The following is a 25,211-nucleotide window of genomic DNA, read 5'->3' on the forward strand; positions in this document are numbered from 1 at the left end:
TGCCTGCGCGCAGTGGGCGCTTGGTGTCCGTCACAGAGTGAACGACTGGAGGACGGAGGGGGGAAAGGCCCGGCCCTTGGCCCCCAGCCCACAGCCCTCGACGGCAGGACAGGCGACAGCCAGCTGCATTCACACCGGCCTTCCTGACTTCCCACTGCACAGTCATCAAGGTCTGAGCGTCTGGACGCCTGTGGTTCCTCGGACGCATCAAACAAGTTCCCACCTCAGAAATCACCCCCTCTCTTCATCAGGGCACTGCCCAGGCGGCGTCTCACCCGAGCGGCTGCCCTGCCCCGCCCCGGCCGTCCCATCCTCCTGCCCGTTCATGTGCTTAACAGCAGTTACCGTCATCTTCAGGCACAGAATAGTGCGTGATCTGTCCCTCCTTGCACATCATTTCCACGAGGGCACAGCTGGATCCCCAGCACCTACCACACCCAGGACACTTGCTGAATATCTGTAGGGTGGGTGGATGGGAGAATGAATGAATGAATGAATGAATGAATGAATGAATGAATGAATGAATCTGAGGCTTTCTGACCTCCCCACCCCCAAAATTACATGCTCTAACTCAGCCCTGGGATGTTATGTCAGAACATGTGGTGGAGTTAAACCAGGCTCGGCGCTACTGACATCCGGAGCCTGACAGTTCTTTGTTGATGGGGACGGTCCTGCACACTGTAGGGTGTTCACAGCATCCCTGGACAACAGCACCCACTAGAGTGGTGACAACCAAAAATATCTCCAGACATTACCAAATGTCTTCCTGGGGGTGGGGAGGGATGGAAAAATCAATCACCGCTGTTGGAGAACATTGAATGACACCTTTACTCTCAATAAGTGACTCTTACAACCTCCCTCCACCCGGTCCCCATGGACAGCAGCCCGATCCCCAGGTGACCTCTCACCCTTCAGGAGAGCCACAACTAGAAACCGTGGGCTTTGCTGCTGCTGTTTATTATTTTATCACTATTTACATTCAACAGGAAGCCTGTCCCCTGTCCACCAAGGTCCTTTGGTTCTGCCTTGGTTGGCCTGCTCCAGCCCCCAGCCCCCAGCCCCCAACTCAGGGACGAGTCCAAAGTCAACTCCAGGATGTCAGACATTCAGCAGGAGGGGCTGATGCTCCTCGTCTGTGGTGTCACTGGGAGGAATTTCGTAAATGACAAACAGGGAGGAGTACAAGCAGCCCAGGAAGGACATGAGGCTGGAGAAGTACATCACCCCGTTGGCGCTGCCCACGGCTGAGGTCAGGGGCCCCAGGACCAGGGAGACCAGAATCTGGGCCAGAAAGTACTGGCAGCTCAGCAGGGAGATGTCCACGCCCATGCCCCGCCGGGTGCCATCCACACTGGACCCTGCGAACTGACCCAGAAGAAGAAACGTGTCAGCGAGACCCACGGCGGCCAGCCACGCAGGGCCTGGTGACCCAGTGACCGAGCCCTGTGCTTCCTGCAGGCCCAGGGGACCCGAGTGGCCCACGCAGTGGCTTCACATTTCCAGGGCCGACGTGCACAGAGAGTCTGGCTGAGAGTTTAATGACATCCGTCTTTGGAGAGACGACAGCAGAAGGTGCCCGTGACTGAGGGCAGAGGGCTCCCCGGCTCCCCACCAAAGAAAGCCACCAGCCCGGCCAGTGGCCACTCCGCTCCAGCCCCCCTCGCCCCTTAGTGAGCTGTGATGTCTGTAACACACCCTGAAATACCCCTTCACTGTGCACGGCTCAGGGGCTCCGCCTAGTGTCCTGAGAGCTGAGGGCCCCCAGCTCAATGCGTCCCTCACCCTCCCCACCTTCCATACCACGTGGGGACAGAGGGGAGAGTGGGGGGGAAGGTGGGCTTTGAGGAGTGACCGGGGGGGGGATGGTGGGGGTCTCCCTCCTTCTGCTCCCCACCTGGTGTCCCCCAGTACAGGCCACTCTCACCCAACAGCCGCTGACGCATCACATTGATGTCACCCCCCAAGAGTGCCACATGCATGCCACCTGGTGACCAGCATCCCCTCATCCTGCATCCAGATGTAGACAGGGCCACCTTCCAGGATGCTGGAGAAACCTGTGTCCAGCCCAGAATTACCCTCAAGGGCACCTGCAAGGTGCTTAGTGAATGGGCACTGTGTATGTCCCCAGGGAGCTGGGGACCCCTTTGGCTACACATGGCAGTGAGGCCAGCAGGGAGCTGCCCCTGGGCACCGAGGTTAGCCGTGAACCTACAACCCAGCAGAGGCTGGGAGTGGCCAGGAGACTCCACAGGCCGCAGAGGCCCAAGATGCCCTGAGTGTCCCCTCCCATGGGGGGGGGAGGGCAGTCCTTTGACAAAAACTGGCACAGCCTTTACCCCAGTGAAGAAAGCCCTGGGTCGCCAGGGACAGTACTTTCAAGGAGACCATAGCCACTGCTGAGGTACAGGCCTCATGGCCACTGCCTGTCTCACGTGACCATGACTGAGCTGAAAGGTAGGTGACACTACCATGCAAAGATGCCATCTCCCCTGTGCCATGAAACCGGGAGCGCCAGGCCGATTCTGCTCTTCAGGGCAGTGCTGCGCTGAGGCAGCCCCGCTGAGCCTGTCAGACTCCAAACTTCCCAAAACAGGTTCTGGCCTGGAGGGGGGCGACTAAGGCACAAAACTGAAAGGGGCGAGAGAAACTCGGTCATCGAGGGGGTATTTTGATGCAGTGTTTTAAAAATTTAAAAGTTGCTGCAAAGAAACTCACGGCGGGACTATCACGTGGCTGTAAGAGGAATGAAGCACTGACAGGTGCCACAGCATGGGTGGCCCTGGAAAACGTGACGCGGGCCAAAGCAACCAGACAACAGGCCGCAGACTGTGCGAGGCCATTCACAGGAAACGTCCAGAACAGGCAACTCCACAGAGGCAGAAGCAGAGCACGGCTGCCAGGGCTGGGCGTGGCTGCTTTTTCGAGGGAGTGAGGGGGGGTGACAAAAAAATGTTCTAAAACCGATTGTGGTGATGGTTGCACAGCTGTGAATATACTAAAGCCACTGAATTGTACACTTTGAACAGGTACATTGCATGGTGAATTATGTCTCAGCGTGGCTGTGAAGGAAAGATCCATGCTGAGCAAAATATCCAGGTTTTTTAAAAGGCAGGATCACTAGGCCTCGTCTCCCCTTTTGCCTCTGACTCCAGCAAGCCTTGGCCCGGCACTGTCACTGACCCCTGGCCTTACCTACGATTTTGATATCGTGATTGGCACGGGTTCTGGGCACTCGTTCTGATTTTTAAGGCAGTGCATGGACATGGCATTGGCCTTGGCTGCTGAGTTGCCCTGAATTGCCCGCCCCACCCCGTGTTAACAGGGGCCTGAAGCCCGACAGAGCAGGAAGGGGGACCTCCCTGGCCCAGTGTCCCTGCGAACAAGGTGGCTGACAGGGCAGGGTGTGGTCTGAGGGCATCCACATAGGAAGCAAGGAGGGAGGGGACGCAGGGGTGGCTTCCCGGGCGTGCGACCCAGGCAGGTGCAGGGGCCCCTACTCAGAAGGAGCCCCTCGGTTTGATGCCCGCTCTCATCATCTCGAGAGTCTTCATTTTGCATCGGGCCATGGGTGGCGGCCAGTCCTGGGGTCATTTGTCAGGTGGGGTTTCTCCCAGAGGCGGACCCGAAGCAAGAACATGCTCACCTTCTTGCTCTGGTAGTAATCGCAGAGCAGCGAGTAGGGCAGGGTGCACAGCGTGGAGAACAGGATGCCGTAGGTCATGCACAGGGACAGGACCACGTAGAGGTTCCTGGAGAGGGTGGCCAGCCCGGTGCCCAGGCCGAAGGCGAGATAGGCGATGAAGTACAGGGTGCGGATGCTGAGGACCTCCTCCAGCTTCTCCAGGATGGCTGCGCAGAGACGGGAGCAGCTGTGGGGCCCGGGCCTCTGGGGACTTGGCTTGCCCATGCTGTGTCCCGGGGCTGACCCTGAAGCTAGCAGTGGCAGGAAGGTCTTGGCCAGAAAGCAGTTCTTGGGGGCCCCAGGGGAGCTGAGGGGCCACCAGCGGCTCTGGGGCGCACCCAGGGCAGGACCGTCCAGGTGCACAGCGGGACCTGGCATGGCCCCACTCACACGGCCCTGGCAGGTCCCCAGCAGGTCCCCGGCAGCTCTGTAAACCATGAAGTCTTTGGGCTGAAGCAGCAAAGAGGCTGAGGGTTTAGGATCTTGAGCGAAAGCTCTGTTCTCACCCCAGTTCTTCCTCTCTGTCTCTTTCCTACAATGGGGACACCTGCAGCCCATCCCCCAGCCAGCCACCATCTCTACGATGGCCTCGAGGTGCCCCGAGATGGCATGACAACAGGGAGGGCAACAGCAGTGCCTCCTAGAGTCAGATAGTACGGGGCCATTCCCCCATCCTGAGGCCCCAGCATGGGGGAGCCCGACAGCCCAGGTGCGACCCTGGCCTTGCAGGTGAGACCTAACAGTCCCTTCTTCGTACAGCCTCTCGACGCCCCCAAGCACACACGCTCAACAGTAATAATCCTGCACTGCGGGGCTCAGTCGCTGGGATGGCAGCAGGTAAAATGAAGCAGCTGGCAGACTACGGACAGCTCGAAGGGCGAGTCCGGCCTGTTTCTGTATGGCCCTGGAGCTAAGAATAGTTCCATACTTTTAAATGGAAAAAAAAAATCAAAAGATGAATATTTTGTGACACGTGAAAATTGCATGAAATCCACATTTTTCAGTGAACCTAATAAAGTTTTATTGGCACAGGCCACGCCCATTTGCTGAGGTATCATCTGCAGCCGCTTTTTGGGAGTGGCCTCAACAGAGACCATTTAGGCCACAAAGGTGGAAATATCTACAATCTGGCCTGTTAGAAAGTGTGTGGACCCCTGAGGTAACACTGACCCATTGCACACTTCCAGCCAGGCCCCCACCGGGCCTCCTGCGTCCCATGGGTCACCCAGGTGCAAAACTGCAGGAACTCTGGCTCTGCCCACCCCACCTACTCCATGACCTCGCTCCACCTGCCCTGGCATGCTCAGCCCCACCCTCCACCCACTATGGACCAAGTGCTTCATGAGGCCACGTGGCAAGGGCATGGGGGCTGGCAGGCAGCATGCCTGCCTGGGGGCTGGCCGCAGGGTTCCTTCATCCCTGGGCCCTGGCTTTGCTCTCACTATGGCCGGTGGTTTAGTCAGGTCTGGATACACACCTGTCCCCTGCAGGGTGCCAGATCCCTGGAGGCCTCTGTGCACCCAGCTTCTACCCCAGGCCCAGGGCAGTGCAGCCAGCAGGCCCTCCACAGTTGTGCAGGGACTAAGAAAAGACAGTGGTGTCACCCCTCATGTTAGGATTGTGTCTGCAACTGTAAAGACACAACCTTCCTTCACTGCACATACTCCAGTGAGCCGACCAGAGGCTGTCACTGCCACGAAAGGACCTGGCCCACGTGTGGCCCAGACCCACGTGTGGCCCAGGCCCACGTGTGCCCTGGCGCGGGTACCTGAGTAGAAGGCGGCACTGAAGGCGTAGATGCACATGCCCCAGCAGCCCATGGTGACGCCGCTGTTGTATTTCCGATACTCTTCCGACGTGTGCGGGGCCTTGGGGTCCCCCTGAAACACCACCTCGCCCATGAAGTCCGTGTAGAAGAGCAGCATCCCCTCGAACGACAGCCACCCTGGGGGGAAGGCAGGGGTGCGTGACTACGGGCTGCGAGGCCGGAGCGCCACCCTTCCTTAACTACCTGCTTTTACCGATTATAAAAGTAACAAGTGATTTTTACAGATTCAAAAATTAAAGAAGAAATTACCTAGAGCTTCACCACCCAGAGACAATCTCTGTAAAACTGTAAGTTTCCTTCCAGTCTTTGATTTTAAATAAGTATATGTCTTTATAAACGCAAGGCCAGTGGAGCTCCATCTACCTGGGGCGGGGAGTGTCCCTTTTATTGGGAGAAATACATTAGGAAGCGTAAATGTTGCTACAGACCCACGTGCTTTGTTACCAACGAAACCTCTGACTGCCGCGTCGATTCCTCCTTTGGTAGAGGAAGGTGGTATTTATTAGCCCTCTTGAGCCACGATAAACTATCACGCACAACTTCCCATGCCATCAAATATTATTAAACAGACTCATTTTAATGGCAGCCAAATATTTCACAAGGTTTCCCCTTCCCCGACTGCTGGATGTTTACACCCCCACCCTGGTTTTTGGCCACTACAATCCCTGCTGTGATAAGTGCCCTGCGCTTATACCCTTGGTGCCATCTCGCATCGTGGGCTCACATGTAACACCAGGCAAGCTCACTGGGATGCGAGTTAGGAACACTTTTAAGATCCTTGCCTGTTGACATGTTGCCTTCTGGAAGGCCATGCTGGTTTATGTCCCATAATGTATGAGAGCCCTAGATTATCTCAAACTTGTCATCACCTTCAGATGTTCAACAACTCGACAGTGAAGAGATACCAAACGGAAGGAAATGCAAGTTGGAGCTTTTCAATTGTCGTTTGAACCGCACACCTTGTGAATTTAAGAGCAGTGGTAGACACATGTAGGCAGGTGTGAAGGTCTGCACAGTGGGAAGGTGGGGCCCATCATGTCACTGTGAGTCGCCCGGGGGGCATTTGGTCATGAAGATTCTGGCTGTGTGGAGACCAGGTGTCTGGCCCGGGGGACATGGTCTGCCTCTCAACCAGAACACCCACTTTCATTTGGGGCTTCCAGAGCAGGCACCCTGGAGAAGCACCCTCCAGGGCAGCCACCACACCTACATCCTGCCCAGGACAGGTGGCCCCATCTCCATCATGTGGGGATGTGCAGCATAACCCAAGCCCCAGACACAGGCCCATGAGGAGGCTTTGCCCAGAGCTCACCCAGGAAGTGGTTGACGCAGAGGTTGCGAAGCGCCTTGGGCATGTGGCAAATGGTGGAGCAGAGGCGCCGCATGGACAGAGGCTGCTCCATCTGCTCACTGGGGCCCGTCAGCTCGCTCTCGTACTTCACACCGTTAAGTAGAATATTTGCTACCTGTAAAGGAAGCCCAGAAAAAGCCCGTCATCAGAGCACCACATGCCCTCAGCACGTGGAAGCGTGTATTTTGCTGTGATGAGAAAGTGAACACACTTTCAGAATCACAACACACAGAGGATGCAAAGGAATTGTCTTCTTATTACATGGTGTTAACTGAACGCCAGACACCACCTGTGAATGAGAGAGATGACTTTGGGTCATCTCTTCTGAAATCCAGGAGCAGCTAAGAATAGAATTTCATTTCAGGTGTGCCCACAGTTTGGCCACAGGATGCAAGATCTGTGCCACAGGGAGCAAGTCAACACTTTGCAAAATGCTAAGTAAATTTGAAATGAAAGAAATATGGGTCAGTTCAAATCCAGGTATTACAAAGTCCCGTCTTTTCCATAATAGAAGGTTGTGAAAGACTTATTTCAAGGTGATTGGGGATGTCTGTTTAAAATTCTCTTTGAACAGGAGCAACTCCTATCACATGGAGGACAGGGAGGCCATGGGTACCTCTGACCTCAACAAGGGCTCCCTGTGCATCCAAGACACCCCTGTTGTCAACAGAATGGAAACTGGAACAAGTAGAGTTTAGATTTCCTTCTGGGGCTCAAGAACAACATTCAATGGACATACATGCTCACTGACTTGGTTTGTGAACTCTTTCTGGAATGGGAAGTTTTCATTCTACAACAGCCCGGCCTGGGTTTGGGATACAGACTCCAGTTCACTCCAGCCAGGCAAACTAATCATTTTGGAATTTAGATGTTTTGAGTATAAAGAGGAGACACTGCTCTGGTTGTATTGGGGAATTTGTGGTGTTTTCAGCACCTGGATATTCTGGGTGGAAAAAGGAAGCAGAGAGCCTCCAGTGCTGGTTCCAAGGGCACCCACATCAACAGAGCTTGTCACCCATGCCACCTTGGAGGAAGACTGCTAAATTACACCTATGTCCCCACTTGAGCCCAGAAGTGTTTATATTTAGCTCATGATTTTTACTTTCCTCAAAGAACTGATGCATAAACTACACTATATATGGAGAATAGAAATAGAGGAAAAGGATTAAGATGAGATTTTCAACCAGACCTAAAGAACTATATCTAGAATCCAGTTTGAATTTTTTGAAATAAGATAGGTTGAGCCAGTATTGACAAAAGGTCAGATTAATAACTCTGATATCATCAAAAATGAGGATAACAATGCCCCTGACTTGAGCAATTAGAAAATCTCTTTCCTTTGACAATGGTGGGCTTTCTTGACTCTCCAGTGATTTTCAGGTCTTCAAACCCTTTCCAGACATGAGTTCATGTGATGTCTTTGATACTGTCCATGGGGAGTCTCAATGTATTTCCCTGCAAGAACTAGCACACACCTTTGCAGCATACTTCATCAAGACAAGATGATCATCGAGCTTAAATGATAATGCAGTAGCACTGAGACTGACTAGCCATATGATAACTACCATCATCAAAACATGCAAAAGGGTAAAAGTGACTGGTAGAACAGATATGCAAATGAGAAAGAGAAAGAATCATATCTTTCACTACAGAAAAAGCATCAAACCACAAGGATAAACAATAAAAAAGGAAGGAACAAAGGATATACAAAATAACCAGAAAACAACAAAGTGACACAAGTAAGTCCACTCCTTTCAACAGCAACCTTGAATGTAAATGGATTAAATTCCTCATTTGAAAGATATAGGCTGTCTGAATCAATACAAAAGCAAGACCCAACTATATGCTGCCTACAAGAAATGCACTTCACCTGTAAAGATGCACATAGACTAAAAGCAAAGGCATGAAAAAAGACATTGTATGCAAATTGAAACCAAAAATGAGAAAAAGTGGCTATGCTTGTATCAGATAAAAGAGACTTTAAATAAAAATATAAAAAGAGACAAAAAAAGGGCCGGCCCGGTGGCGCACTGCTACAGTGCGCCGCTTGGGAGTGCGGCGGCGCTCCCACCGAGGGTTCGGATCCCACATACAGACCGGTTCCCGCTCACTGGCTGAGCGAGGTGCGGGTGCAACACCGAGGGTTGCGATCCCGTTGCCGGTCCCGGTCCAGTACGGGCGCGACACTGAGGGTTGCGATCCGTTGCCGGTCACGAAAAAAGACAAAAAGGAAAAAAAAAAAAGAGAGACAAAAAAGGTCATTATATAATGATAAAGGGATTAATTCAGCACGTAAATATATATACACCCAACACTAAAGTACCCAGATATATAAAGCAAATATTATTACAGCTAAAGTGAAAGATAGACCCCAATATAATAATATTTGGGGACTTCAACACCCCACTCTCAGCAATGGACAGATCATCTAGACAGAAAATCAACAAGAAACATTGGACTTAAACTGCAGTATAGACCAAATGGACCTAACAGACATTTACAGAACACTTCATCCAACAGCTGCAGAATATGCATTCTTCTCATCAGCACATGGAACATTCTCCAGGATAGACCATATGGTTATGCCACAAAATAAGCCTTAATAAATTTTTAGAAACCAAAATCATATCAAGTATCTTTTCAAAACACAACAGAATAAAACTAGAAATCAATAACAAGAGGAACTTTAGAAACTGTACAAATACATAGAAATTAAATGATGTGTTCCTGAATAACCAATGTATCAGGGAAGAAATTAAGATGAAAATCAAAAAATTCCTTGAAACAAATGAAAATAGAAACAGAACATACCAAAACCTATCAGATACTGCAAAAGCAATACTAAGAGGGAAGTTTATAGCAATAAATGATTACATCAAAAAAGTAGAAAGATTTTGGGCCGGCCCGGTGGCGCACTGCTACAGTGCGCCGCTTGGGAAGCGCAGCGGCGCTCCCGCCGAGGGTTCGGATCCCACATGCAGACCAGCCACTCACTGGCTGAGCGAGGAGCGGGGGCAGCACTGAGGGTTGCGATCCGTTGCCGGACACAAAAAAAGACAAAAAGGGAAAAAAAAAAAAAAGTAGAAAGATTTCAAATGAACAACCAAATATTGCACTTCAAGGAACTAGAAAAACAAGAACAAAGCAATCCCAAAACTAGTAGATGGAAAGAGATAATAAAAATCCGAGCAGAATTATATGAAATAGAGACAAAAAATATAAAAGATCAAAAAAACAAAAAGTTCCTTTTTTATAAAGGTAAACCAAATTGGGGCAAACCATTAGCTAGACTAACTAAGGAAAAAAGAGAGAAGACCCAACTATATAAAATTAGAAATGGAAAAGAAGACATCACAACTGATACCAAAGAAATGCAAAGGATTGTAAGAGACTATTTAAAAAACCATACACTACCAAACTGGAAAACCTTGAATAAATAGACAAGTTCCTGCAAACATAACCTACCAAGACTGAACCAAGAAGAAATAGAAAACCTGAACAGACCAATAATGAGTAATGAGATTGAATCAGTAATAAAAAGTCTCCCAACAAAAAAAATTCCAGGACCAGAAGGCTTCACCATGGCATCCTACCAAACTTTTCAAGAAGAACTAACACCAATTCTTCTCAAACTATTCCAAAAAATTGAAGAGGAGGGAATTCTTCCAAACTTATTCTATGAGGCCAGCATTACCCTGATACCAAAAGTAGAAAAGGACACAACAAAGAAAGAAAACCACAGGTCAATATTCCTGATGAACATAGATGCAAAAATCCTCAAAAAAATATTAGCAAACTGAATCCAACAGCACATCAAAAAGATTATACACCATGATCAAGTAGGATTTATTCCAGGGATGCAAGGATGGTTCAATATGTGCAAATCAATAAATGTGATACATCACATCAACAAAGTGAAGGACAAAGCCATATGATAATCTCAATAGACACAGAAAAAACATTTGGCAATATTCAATATCCCTTCATGATAAAAGCTCTCAACAAATTAGGTATAGAAGGAATGTACCTCAGTACAGTAAAGGCCATATATGACAAAGCCACAGCTAACACCATACTGAATGGGGAAAAGTTGAAAGCTTTTCCTCTAAAAACAGGAACAAGACAAGGATGCCCACTTTCACCACTCTTATTTAACATAGTATTGGATGTTCACTTTCACCACTCTTATTTAACATAGTACTGGAAGTCCTAGCCAGAACAATTAGGCAACAGAAATAAAGAAAGGGCATCCAAATTGGAAAAGAAGTTAAATTGTCCTTGTTTGCAGGTGACATAATCTTATAAATAGAAAACTCCAAAGACTCCACCAAAAAAAACCCTCTTAGAACTGATAAATGAATTTGGTAAAGTCGCAATATACAAAATCAATATATAAAAATTAGTGGCATTTCTATAAACCTACAACAAACTAGCTGGAAAAGAATTCAAGAAAGCAATCCTATTTATAATAGCTACAAAAAACAAAAAAATCCCATCTAGGAATAAATTTAACCAAGGAAGTGAAAGATCTCTACAAAAGAAATCTACAAAACACTGATGAAAGAAATTAAAGAGGACACACAAAAAAAGAAAGGACACCCCATGTTCATCGATTGGAAGAATATTGTCAAGATGACCATACTAAAAAAAGTGTTCTACAGATTCAATGCAATTACTACTAAAATACTAATGACATTCTTCACAGAAATAGAAAAAAAAATCCTAAAACTTGTATTTATATGAAACCACAAAAAACACCAAATAGCCAAAGCAATCCTGAGCAAAAAGAACAAAGCTGAAGGCATCACACTACATGACTACAAAATACACTACAAAGCTATGGTAACCAAAATGGCATGGTACTGCCATAAAAACAGACACATGGACCAATGGAACAGAATCAAGAACCAGAAATAAATCTGTGCCAACTGATTTTTGACAAAGTCTCCAAGAACATACACTGCAGAAAAGTCAGTCTCTTCTGTAAATGGTACTAAGAGAACTGGACATCTACATGCAGAAGAATAAAACTAGACCCCATCTCTCACCATACATAAAAATCAACTCAAAATCAAAGTCTTAAATTAAGAGCTGAAACTACAAAATTAATAGAAGAAAACATAGGGGAAATGATTCAAGACGTTGGTCTGGACAAAGAGTTTTATGGAGAAGACTTCAAAAGCACAGGCAACAAAAGCAAAAGCAGGCAACGGACTACATCAAACTGAGGAGCTTCTGCACAGCAAAGGAGACGGCCCACAGCGCAGAGAAGAAACCCACGGAATGAGAGAAAATATCTGCAGACTATTCATCGAAAAACGATTAATACCCAGAATACACAGAGAACTGAAACAGCTCAACAGCTAATAAACCAAATAATTCAATTTAAAAAATGAGGAAATGACCTGAATAGACATTTCTCAAAAGAAAACATACAAATGGCTAACAGGTATGTAAAAAAAATGTTCAGCATCACTAATCATCAGGGAAATGCAAATCAAAACCAAAATGAGGTATCATCTCACCCCAGTTAGAATGGCTACTGTCAAAAAGACAAAAAATAACAAATGCTGGCAAGGATGGGGGAATAGGGAGCCCTTCCACACTGTCGGTGAAAATGTAGGTTAGTGCCGCCAATGTGGAGAACAGTACGGAGGTTCCTCAAAAAACTAAAAATAGATCACGTGATCCAGCAACCTCACCACTGGGTACATATCCAAAGGAAATGAAATCAGCCTACCGATGAGATGTCTGCACCCCAACGTTCACTGCAGCACTGTCCACCATAGCCAAGATACGGAATCAACCTGAGTGCCCATCAACAGATGACTGGATAAAGCAAACGTGGTGTGTACACACAACGGAATACTACTCAGCCATGAAAAAGAGTGAAATCCTGTCATTTGCAAAAACATGGATGATTCTGGAAGACATTATGTTAAGTGAAAGAAGTCAGGAACAGAAGGCTAAACACTGCATGGACCCGCTCACACGTGGAAGCGAAAAGTGTTGCACTCACAGGAGAGAGCAGAACGGTGGTTACTAGAGGCTGGGAGCGGGGACCGAGTACTAGGGGGAGCGTGGGTGACAGATGCAGACCTACAGCTAGAAAGGAAGAGGAAGTTCCAGTGTTCTACAGCAGTGCCAGGGTCTATCATCAACAGAAATTTGTTGTATATTTTCAAATGGCTAGAATAGAAAAGTTCAAATGTTCTCAACACAAAGAAATGATGTTTGCAGTGGTGGATATGCTAAGGACCCTGTTTAGACTATCACTGTACCCACGTATCAAAACGTTACTCTGTACCCCATAAATGTATAAAATTTAAAAATAAATTTTAAAAAATTATTTCTAAAAAAAGCTACAGGAAAGAGAGAGAACAACACTAACAAGACTGAGTAGCCATAGCACACCAGAGAAAACAGAAGACGCAGGGTTGTGTTTAAGAATTGAACTGTGAGGAGACAACGAACGGCCACCTCGAGATACAAGGATACTTTTTAAAGTTTGTGGAAAAATAGAATAAAATATAATATGAATCTTTCCATGAACTTTTTGAAGTACTCTCATGTAAGTACCTTCGTCTGTCTCTAGCTAACCTCTAACTAAATCAGGGAAGTCTTCCCAGGCACAGAGAAGGGACACCCGGGCTCCCTGAGGGTGTGGGGGGACCTAACAAGGACCCGTTCATCCTGGTCACATGTGGACTTGGATGGGTCAGGCAGAGAGGTTTACTTCATGGGGGAGAGACCACCCCAAAACGTCCATGCCCCAGCAAAGTGCCTCACTGGGCTTCTGGTCTACCTGGTCTTTGGAGCTGCCTTCCTTGAGGGACCTGGGCAGGTTAGACACGTGCCTGGGGACTCATGCTCAAGGCACTCCAAGTTCTTATTGAAATGATCTCTCCCGCTGTAGTGACCCCCGAGGCAGGCAGGGCCCGTCTACGTTAAACAAGAGAATAACCTCTCTTGCATTTACAGTGGCCTCCTCAAGATCACGGACTCCGAAAGCTGGTAAATCCCCACATATCAGTTAGCAACCCTGCAGCCAATCGATGAATATTAACTACAACTCACACCTCCTTCTGGAAGGTTCTTTGCCTTTGTAGAAGATGCCAGAGTTGAGAATCCAGAGTTTTTACAGTCTCTGGGGTTAGCTAATGTCAGACCGTAGGAGAGATAGTCCCAGAAATATCAGCAGGTTTAACATTTTGTTTTCATCTTCTGCGAAGACTTTTTTATTTGTTGGCACCAGATTCACACGGCCAAAATGGGCTGTGGACTGGATGTTGAGAAGAAAATACTAGAAATGAGCAAGAGGCACACAGTGCCCGGAACACACTCACTAGAGGGGCAGTCCTGGCCTGAATTACCTTTGGGCAAACATAACCGTGTGTACGAGAACGGCCACTTTCATTTGGAGCCGGGGTATTAAGTGGCCTGATGACACCTACCAGACACGGGGACCCGCTCACCTGTGGACTCGCGCTGGGCCCCAGGCCCCTCCCTGGCCTGCACCTGAAGATGCGCCCGTTTCTGGGGCCTGCCTGTTGAGGTCACCGTACTTGCTAATTCCTCCGTGACGCGGGGCACTTTCTCTCCGGACTGCCTCTCCCTCTGGGTCACCTAACTGACCAGGGGGACACCTGCTCCTCACCGTCTGATCCTCGGCCCCCCGACATTTGCTTTTACCTGTTGACTGAAGGTCACATTCCTTCTCCTGCTGGTGTCGGGACCTGCTCCCCCGGCCGCCTCTGGGAGAGCCAAGGTCTGGGGTCTCTTCAGAATCCCAGACGCCCTTGGCTTGGAGGTGTCCAGGGAGCCCACCCTTAACACGTCCCCGTCGGCGCCAGAGGCCAGGGCGCCCTCCCTCCTCTCCAGGAGTCCCCGGTCCTGGCGGTAGAAGCCATCAGGTGCCCGGGGGAAGCTGACGCTGATGGCCTGCCGCGGGACGCTGCTGGGGATGGCCAGGTAGCTGTCATGGCCCCCTGTGAAGCAGTCAATGAGGACACTGTCTATGTTGGAGGTGCCAAAGGACGATGCAAACTCATGAAGGCCCGTCAAGGAGCTGTCCCTGCTAATGAAGCTGCCATACTTGGGCGTGAGGGGACTGAGAGGGGAGATGGGGCTGCAGAAGCTCGCGTAGGCGCTGGGGGCCGCCTGCGAGGGGACGGTGTCGCCGGCTGCCTCCTCCAGCAGCGCGGGCACGGGCGGGGAGGGCGGCAGCGGGAGGCTGGGGCTCTTCATGGCCGTCCGCTTCTCGCCCGGGGGCCGCAGGGGCCTCTCCGGGATGCTGATGAGGGTCAGGACGGTGGAGACAGTCAGGGTGACTGCGGTGAAGATGTAGATGACGCGGAGCTGTCCCCCCAGGGCTCTCCCAAAGCCGGTTTTATCCCAGTGGATTCCCCCGACCACGTATCCGAACCCTCCTCCGAGACCTGGGGACAGAGACAGGGTGTAAGTTCCCTCCCACAGGCAGGCAAGGAAAGCCCTCGAGAAAGGTGGTTTCATGTCCTGGGAGGGCATTCAAGCAGCAAAGTCCACCCCAAGGACCTGGACGTAGTGTCTGTCCCATCTAAGTCCCAACAGAGAGAACAGGATGGGCGGGCCCTTTGGGACGTCCCCTCTCCTGCCCTCTCAGGCCACCTGCCAGGGTCCTTCGGGGCACAAACCTTGGCACTAGGCTCCAGTGCAAGTAGCTGAGCAACCACCTGCCGAGACTTTGTCCTACTTCACACGTGACCTTCCAGGGACACTGGTGCGCGTCCCGCGGGCTCCCGTCTTCCCGTGGAAGGTCTCCCTCCTCGGGCCTCAGGGCCGTGTGGACACAGCGAGACTCATGTCACACATGCACCGCCACGCGTGTGCATGCGGCTGCTCACTCAACACCATCCTCGTGCGCACCGCCACGAGGAAAGCCACCCTAGTGGTGACCCGGGTTGGGCCCTGCCTCTCTGGATGTCACCACGTCGGAAACACAGGGCTGCGGGGGCTCAGCCATTCCTTCTGTTCCTGCCACTGCCTTCTTACCCCACGGCCTCAGGACACCGACCGAACGGCCAGCTGGTTCACCAAGCATGACACACAAATGTGAGCGATGCCGGGCTGGGCCCCGCCGGCAGCAGTGGACACATTTACCCCCAAAAGGCCGCGGGTGTCCGCCCCAGCCAGCGCCAGCCAACCCGACCCGCGGTCCCCTGGCTGCTGCCTCCCGGGTCCCGTGTTTGACTTTCTCTTACTCCGATTCAGCTGCATTTCGAGCCTGTCACCGGTAGGGCTGAGCTCCCTTGGGGCACTCCCGCTGGCGAAGGGGGCCCTTGTGTCACCAGCACGGGGTTCGGGTCTTGGAGAGACCTCGCCGCATTAGGGCTTTCCCTCTGAGATAGCAACTTCGTGGAAAGGCCGGGACAGCAGACACGTGCAGCCCAAGCTCCCGCATGGACCTCAGCAGGGACAGGACCATGAATCTAATCATTTCGTGATTTGACCATAAAACTTCCTTTGTCTGTCCCAGGCCGGCCTTTTAATGTCACATTCATGCCCATTTCAAAAGCTTCAGCCCCATCCCTCTCGGCCTCCGTCTTTCTAGACTCAGGAGTCTGCTTTGTCCCCCTGGCATTTTATTACCCTTGACCTCGTCCATTCCTGATCCTAACTAGCTTCCCCCTGCTCTTTTGAAGACACTACTGTGCCCCTTAAACAAGGTCGGGTTCCACATAAACTCTGTTAACTCAGTTTTTAAAATGATCAAAGTGATACATTCTCGCAGGCAAGAAACAGCACAGAAGAGTACAAGGGCACTTCAGGAAGTTTGGGGAAAAACAGAAATAAAAGATAACACAAAATTTTCCACGAGCTTTTTGAAGTGGCCTCGTGTAAGGTGAAAAACGAAGTCCCTCTTCCTACCCTCCAGACTCCGGCACCAGCCCCTTCAGAAAGTCCCTCGGCCACATCAGCACGTGTGCACAAACAGAGAGACAAGCAATGACATTTTCTAGAAGACCAAGGTTTGCAGAGGCCGAGCAGTTCGTCCAACGCCCCACAATAAACAGGAGGAAAAGCCTAGAACGGATTCGGGCTTTCGGATCCCAGAGCCACTCGGCAACCCAGCCTCTTCACACGGGTCCTGCACAGGTCATGTTAAGTCTTTCCTTGATTTTTTTTTCCTTTTTTTGGTGGCCGGCCAGTACAGGGATACAAACCCTTGACCTTGGTGTTGAAACACTGTGCTCTAACCTACTGAACTACCTGGCTGGCCCTTTTTTTTTTGCATCCTTTGGTTTTTAAACGTCTTTTCAACTGTTACTTTAAATGGGATTTTTTCTTCTATTTTACTTTGTAACAAGGTATCTGCTCTAAATAGGAAAGCCAGAGGTATTGATTTTTATATAATAATTTGATAACCAAACATCACACTGAATTCTTACACTGTTTTTCAGTTAATTCCCTTGCCGTTTTCATGTGAACAGTCACAGTGACCAGTGGTGACAACTCTGACCTGCGTACCTCTTGTCTGCGTCTACTGTCTAACGGCAATGGCTCTGTGGGTTACCAGTCATTCTGACTTGTTCCCGACTCTGATAGGAACACTTCTCAGTTGACCAGTGAGCACACCACAGACGTGTGCACGTATGCACACATGTACACAACACAGACGCGTGTACGGATGTGCACGTATGCACACATGTACGTGTATCTGGCCATGCGTGTGTGTCCACATTATCTGTGGATTCTGTATTTGCGAGTTCACCTGCTCACTGCAGTGTGTTGTGACCTGCAAACCAACATTCCTGGTGCCTTCACAACCATTCAAGGATACACAGCATCGAGCTGTTCGCCACACGTGGCCCCCATGGAGGTCAGAGGTTACACTCTGCCTTCTCATGTCTGCTCATACTGTGAACAGTCTTTCCCCCAGTCTGTTTGGTGCCACGTTTTTTGCATTTTTGTGCCTTTTGGTGTTTTCACTGTTTAAAAGGGCCCCACACGTAGTGCGGCAGTGCCATCTGGTGCTCCTAAGTGCAGAAGGCCGTGACGTGCCTTACAGGGAACATGCGTGCGTGACAGAAGCTTCGCCCAGGCACCAGCTACAGTGCTGCCAGCTGTGAGCTCAACGTGAATGTGTCACCAATGTGTGTTAGGTACGGTGCCCTCTGCAGAGGCACACAGGACAAGCTTATGTATCGAGCGGCTGATGAAAATGTTGTGACCAGAGGCTCACAGGAACCAAGCCCTGTATTTCTCCAAGGAGTAAGGATTTAGTATTTGCTATTCAGTGTTTGTGATGACTTCATAGGACATAACTATCATGAATAATGACAATCAATTCTATATAAATATTAATGCAATTATACTTACATACATACATGCACACATATATCAACAATAATATATATTGTTTGTGACATATTTTCAATCACTTCAGAGTTTATCCATATACAGTCGTCCCTGGCATTCATGGGTGATGGCTTCCAGGACCCCCTGTGGTTACTAAAATGTGTGGACGCTCAAGTCCGTTATATAAAATAGTGCAGTATTCGTATACAACCTACACATATCCTCCCATATACTTTAAATCATCTCTAGATTACTTATAATACCTAATACACTGTAAATGCTGTATAAATAGTTGTTACACTCTACTGTTTTTTAAAATTTTTTTTTTTTTTTGTCTTTTTCGTGACTGGTGCTCAGCCAGTGAGTGCACCGGCCATTCCTATATAGGATCCGAACCTGCAGCGGGAGCGGCGCTGTGCTCCCAGCGCTGCACTCTCCCGAGTGCGCCACGGGGCCGGCCCTAAAATTTTTTATTTTTATTTATGTATTTATTTTTAATATTTTTGATCCACAGTTGATTGAGTCTGTGGATGCAGATCCGGCTGATGCAGAGGGCTGACTGTATTTGAACTTTACTAACTGATTTTTTAAATCAGGGGGTGAGGAAGGTCCTCTCGAGGGCACAGATCTGGGCCACACAGCTCAGATACAACCTTTGCCCCTGCAGGAAGGAGACTCACCTGCCAGGAGGGCATGGATGTTCAGGCCTCGGTCCTGGTCTGCGGGGCTGCACACGTCCATCATGTAAGCGTGGCTGGGGTTATCTGCAGAGTCGGCGCTGAAGTCCATTAGCACCACCCCACACACGGTCAGGAGGATGCCCCACTGGTGGTTGGTGGTGGTGTCAGCCAGGGCTGTGCCAATGTCCCTGCCATTGAGCAGGAGCGAGAGGCCCAGCAATGCCCCTGGACACAGAGAAATAAAGTCACCCCGAGAAAATGGAGACTAGCTCTTTCCCCAGCAATTCACTACTTAAGTCTAGAATCCTTAGGACCCCCAAAATGTTCGTAATCAGACTTCAAGCACAGCACATCGGCAAAGTCACCCGCAGACTCACTGCACTTTTTGCACTTGGATCAGGGTTTTTATTTTATTAGGCACAGCAGGAATGAGATGAACTTTATTAACTCATTTTTTAAAAATGATCAAAGTGATTTGTCCTCTCAGTTAACTCTGGCCATTTATGGGGTACTCCTGCTGCCGCCAGTGAGGGCCCAGAGTTATCTGGTAATTGCTTTGGTCAACACTCTCAGATTTTCCTAAAAGGAAGCAGTGAGGGCCTTGCTTTTTTCTTTTTTCCATTTTATTTCCATGCCAAAACAACAGACCTATAGCCAGGACAAGAATGAAAGGGCGTCTCCTTCCAAACCTTGAGGTACATCGGTCACTCCAAGCACCCAGCAGAGGCTGCAGCAGGAATCCTGAAACAGAGCGGCTGGTGGTCAATGCTGGATCCCCACGGCACACTGGGAATCACATTCCTGAAGTACCTGCACTCAAGGGCCCCCAATGCATCAAAAGAACAAGATGGTGAAACTCGAGGTCAGCAATAACACCCTAAGCTAAAAAACGAAAGATAAACAGACTCTCAGAATCAGTCAGCATCTCCTTCAATTTTCTACTTTGGAGCCTAGAAGGCTCTAAGTAGCCATGACCTTCCTTGGGAATCCAAGAAATTCCAGGGCCTCCCAGACCCAAATCACATGGAGCTTTACTGCCTGGATCCTCAGATGACAGCTTGGCATAAGATGGTGGGAATTCTTGGGGTCATCTAACTTCCTGTCTGTTCTATTGTCTGGTTTAGATAAAGGAAATTAAAATATGGGATACGACCAGCCATACCTGTTTTCCTACAGCCCCATACTAATGAGTGGAACTTAACTCTTCCTCCTCCCTTGTCCCCTCAGGACCCTTCCAGAGGCTTCCGGAGGGTTCCCAAGGCCGTCCGCCATCGGGGCTGAGCTGGGGCTCACCGAGGATGGGGCTGATGAACCACACCAGGCTGTAGAGCTGGTCGGGCAGGCCCATCTGCAGGAGCACCGGGGTCACGTAGGCCGTCTCCATGGCGTAGCTGAACTCGATGCCAAACAGAACGCAGCCATTGAAGAGCAGCTCCCGGAAGGACCTCTGGGGGCGCAGGTCCCCAAAGTCCACCAGCTCGATTGGACATGGGGTATTGGGGGGTGGGGGCGGAGAGGGACGAATGCGCTTCCTCCTCTTGGGGTGTCGTTTGAAATTGTTGGCCCGGTGGCTGATGTGGCGGGTCATGGACCCCGAGTAGCCCGAGATCTGAGACCTCCAGAAGTCCTGAGGAGCCACGCTGGGGAAAAGGGCCTCTCCCGGAGGAGTGCCACTCGCTGGGGGGATCATGGTGGGGAGGGCCGGTGGGTGTCCCTGCGAGGAAAGGCCATCCGGGGCAACGGTTACTTTCCATGATGAGAGCTAAATTTTCCAGGGAGTCCTCTCCTCTCCACCTCCCCTTGGCACCCCCTCACCCCTTTCACATGGGAAAGGTTGAACTCAGAGGCAAAGACTGTCCCCCACAAAGCAGAGCCCACTGCCCACGGGCCATGTCACAGGGCCCATTTCCACATCAGTGCAGCTCATCTGCCGAAGGAGACCAAAGCCTGATGCCCTCTCCCTGGTGAGAGAGGACCCCCAGTCCTTCAGGTCCCCACACTAAAACTCAAGAGGACTGTCCCTCCAACAGATGCTCTATCAAGACGTTCATGCAAAGAACCCCTCAGTCCCTGAAGGACACCAAGCTATATCAGGACCTGCGGCTCATTTCCAGGGCTAATTTTGCCCTTCCCAGGGCACCAGGGAGGAGGGGAGACCCAGCATGGGACAGGAACCACCTATACGGTCCCCGAGAGCTCGCCCATGGACTGAAGGACACCAAGCTATATCAGGACCTGCGGCTCATTTCCAGGGCTAATTTTGCCCTTCCTCCAGGGCACCAGGGAGGAGGGGAGACCCAGCATGGGACAGGAACCACCTATACGGTCCCCGAGAGCTCGCCCATGGAGAGGGTCCAGCCCTTCCTGCACAGGACAGAAAGTCGCAGCCAGTCCCCTAATGCATGTATTTCCTCCTGCGCAGTAGCCAGAGGGATCCTTGCTGGAAGCAGCTGAATAGGTCTCACACCTTCCCTGCCAGCAGCGACTGGACAAGCGGATTCTCACTCACATCAGGAGAACTGAGACTTTCAGTGTTTGAAATGCTCTCTTTAGGGAAATAAACCAAATTCTCTGAATCATGCACTGACACAGACAACACAGCAGCTGAATAGGTCTCACACCTTCCCTGCCAGCAGCGACTGGACAAGCGGATTCTCACTCACATCAGGAGAACTGAGACTTTCAGTGTTTGAAATGCTCTCTTTAGGGAAATAAACCAAATTCTCTGAATCCTGCACTGACACAGACAACACACCTCAGAGACACACAGTTAAAAAAAAAAAAAAAAAAAAAAGCGAGGAACAAAAAACCAGGAAATGGGGAGAAACAGACGCTCCCCCCGTCCTCATCTTATTTTTTTCAGCAATTCTCCCCATGCCCACGGCCTCAGCAGGGAGTTCTGAGCCCGAGGCTCGGGCAGACGCCCCTCCACTCCCTTCCCCTGTGCTGCGCCCCCAGGGTCTGCCATCTGCGCCACTTAGAGACCTGTTCCTGGGTGTCCGATGGTTTTTCACTGCTTTGAAATTAATCTAGATTATAAATATTAAAGGGATGGGTTCTAATATGTTGGCTTATGTGTTTTAGCCAATGTCCACGTGTCCACGTCACTAAGCTACTGAGATCAGAGGGCGAGAGACAGGTACAAACATACAACGGGGGATGTTCTAGGATTCTGTGTGACCCCAGTGACACAGCCCGCCCCGCCCACCGCACAGAAAAGCAACTGACGACATTTCCTTTGAAATCCTTCCTGAGAAGTAGGACCCCAGACCAGAACGACTTTCCCATCGTTAGTTTCCTGACGATGACACTTGTCATTTGCCAAGATAAATATTATAGACTTTCTTTCAAAATTAAGTATTGAACTTCAGAAACAGGCCCTTATTCTGACATCGTTACCGCACCACTTTCCATCACGCTATTGCTGGTTGATAACTTCTTTATGAATCACTCAAATTCCTTACTCCAGATTTATATCCAAAACTCCTCCCCCACTCCCCCACTCAGGGATTATCTATCGACCTTCTCTTCAGAAGACACCAGTGGTGAGAACGACTGGCTCTAGAGACACCCTAGCAGGATTCAGAATATTGTGTTGACCCCAACAACCCATCCCACCCACTCATCCTCCCACCCATCCATCCACCATCCTCCCACCCATTCATCTGTTCATTCACTCATCCAACCACCCATCCACACATCCACCCACCTATCCTCCCACCCACCCGTCTATCCACCCACCCTTCCAAACATCCATCTTTCTATCCATCCACCCCCCTCTCCCATCCTCCCACTCAGCTGAGGACTGAGCACAGACACTGAGGTCATAGACATAAAAGAAAGACAGTTCTTGCCCTCGAGTTGGGTGAAAAAGTGCAGAAAAGGCATCTAAACAGTGGGAATCATCGTGCAAAAGAGATTTGAGCCACAGTTGGCCACAGAGGGGATGTGGGGAGAGATGAAGCCATCAGGCAGGTGTCAGATGAGGAGGAAGGGCCTTGAAGCTTTGCTAAGACATGGATTTTATACCAAGGTGACAGGGAGTGACATAGTCAGAGACTCAGTCTATTGTCACTTCTACAAATGACTTATCTTGTGACCTTAAAAAAAATGCCACACTGTTCTGTAAAACAAGAACAGATGGACCTAAGAACGATGTCGATAAGCAATAGTTCACTTAAATATAATTCATTTATGATGATTAAATCAATTAACATTTTTTAAAAGCTAAGACTTTTAAATGTTCCTCATTGGTCCAGCTCAGGTGCTTCTGCATAGTAACATGCGTTGATTGGCCAGCCTTCCTTCCAAAAACCCAGGTTAGCATTCCCCAGAGCTTCATTCATTAAAAGCACAGAAACAGAGAGCGCTGGACCAACACTGCCTCACAGGCCTGTCTCTGTCAGAGTCAGAGATGAGACCTCCAGCACAGGTGTGTCAGAGCTCACCCCACATTAGCCTCCGGTGGCCAACTCCCTTTCCATCTCTGCTCAGCCCTGTCCCCTGCAGGACACAGCAGCACTCTCTCTTTCCTGCCAGCATTCTGCCCCATAATGTGAACTTAACTGCACGTGCATTAGAAACCTTCCCTCCATCTTTGGAATGAAGAACCGAGGGCCCAATTTGGAAAATTTTCCACTTTAAACAGCATATGGCGGGAATGTATGTTTGAAAAGGGAAATCTTTGGACACAGCAGCACTCTCTCTTTCCTGCCAGCATTCTGCCCCATAATGTGAACTTAACTGCATGTGCATTAGAAACCTTCCCTCCATCTTTGGAATGAAGAACCAAGGGCCCAATTTGGAAAATTTTCCACTTTAAACAGCATATGGCGGGAATGTATGTTTGAAAAGGGAAATCTTCTTGGCTGTACTTAGAATGGACGGTGTAGACAGCCCACTTCTCTACCTGTGAGAACTCCCCCATCACCTGCCGCCATCCCCAGCATTAAAACACAGCCTGCAGCCTGTCCTCGCAAAAGCCAGAACCTCACATTCCTGTCAAACCCTCTTCTAGCATCTGAACCAGAATTAAACCTCAGCATGAAAAAAAGTCTTCACCAAGAAGCCACCTTCAAATTTGGGGATCAGTATCGCCATTTTCATTTTAAAATGCATTTATTAAAAGCTGTTAATGAGAGTTTATTCTAAGAAGAATTTCAAAATTTCATTCTTGAGTGTTACTATAAAAATGAGTGGAAGCGAAATTTAAAATAATAAAAACAGCACTTTAATACACTAATACAAAATATTCACCAAACCATCACACCGTAGGCACACTTACACGGAGTCAAAAGACAGGCACACATCGCCCTGGGCCCCCCGAGCTATTCCTGAATCCCTAAAGGTCATCCACTGGGCCCTCTGTGCTTCTAGAATTCAGAGCACGTTTAAGGCAACAAATCCCTCAAACTGTTCGCGGGAATTTTAAGCAGCAAATGATTAAGAAAAAATAAACAATGTTTATGTAATTCGAATGCTTCAAATGATCCTGCTGTGAGCCCAAATCAGTCTTCTCCTCGTGTCTTCTCCCCTCGTGTCTTCTCCTCTGCGCTGCATGGAAGGAAGGGAGCCTCCCCCCATGGGGTCCCTCAGGGCCACTCCCCTCCAGACTCTTCACTGTACCGACTCCCAAAGTTGACACTCCGAGGAAGGCCACCCAGGCCACCAAAGGTCTCTGGACTGAGGGGACGTATTTAAGAAGCTAGTTACTGAACCGCGGCCCATTTCTCACTTTCCACCTCCAGCAACTGACCCTACCTGAGGGTCAACTTCGCCCCAAAGCCCTGGCCAAGCGCACGCTGAACTTGGGATTCATCAGCACCTGACTCTCCTTCCCTAAAAGACAGCGAAAAGCATACACGTTCCGGCAGCTCCAGAAATAACGTGAAAGGTTATTTCTCACCGCGGAGAGAACGACCTGAATCACAGCCTCCTGTTTCAGCCTCGGCATGTCACCCTGGGCTAGTGAAGGTCGCACTCCTGCTGAGTACCCCGCATGCAGAGGGTTCGACGGTGGCCCCCGGCAACAAGAGGGCTTAGCCTCGGGCAGGGGTGAACCAGAAGCTGAGGACCCCTGCGCGGGTGGCCGGGGACAGGCCTCCGGCGTCCGTAAGACACAGCCTCAGCTGGGCAAATGCCAGCGCCCCCCTCCTTGCCAGCAGGGGTAAACCTGTCACCGAACTGCTACCTTCCTCTGGGCCTGAGGGCTCTGCACTCGGGGGCGACACGGGGGTTCCATTTACGGCTCAGCTCACTAGACTGCCAGAACAACAAAGGTCTCCGTGCCAACCGCGTGTCCCGGTCCTGGCACCGCCACGACCCTGGGGCCCA

The 25,211-nt window shown here is 49.8% G+C and overlaps 1 protein-coding gene across 1 annotated transcript; it reads right to left on the minus strand.

The window, feature by feature from the left end:
* Positions 1-938: 938 nt before the first annotated feature.
* SLC45A1 (solute carrier family 45, member 1) lies at positions 939-20,580 on the minus strand. Its single transcript, XM_008583914.1, has 8 exons — positions 20,172-20,580; positions 19,527-19,619; positions 18,879-19,103; positions 14,554-15,299; positions 6,823-6,976; positions 5,451-5,627; positions 3,644-3,849; positions 939-1,365 (listed from the first exon to the last, which is right to left on the minus strand). Exons 1-8 carry the CDS (start codon positions 20,566-20,568, stop codon positions 1,099-1,101), a joined length of 2,265 nt encoding a protein of 754 aa, XP_008582136.1. The 5' UTR covers positions 20,569-20,580; the 3' UTR covers positions 939-1,098.
* Positions 20,581-25,211: the final 4,631 nt, after the last annotated feature.

Source organism: Galeopterus variegatus, unplaced genomic scaffold, assembly GCF_000696425.1.
Source record: "Galeopterus variegatus unplaced genomic scaffold, G_variegatus-3.0.2 Scaffold3082, whole genome shotgun sequence".
Lineage (NCBI taxonomy): Eukaryota > Metazoa > Chordata > Mammalia > Dermoptera > Cynocephalidae > Galeopterus > Galeopterus variegatus.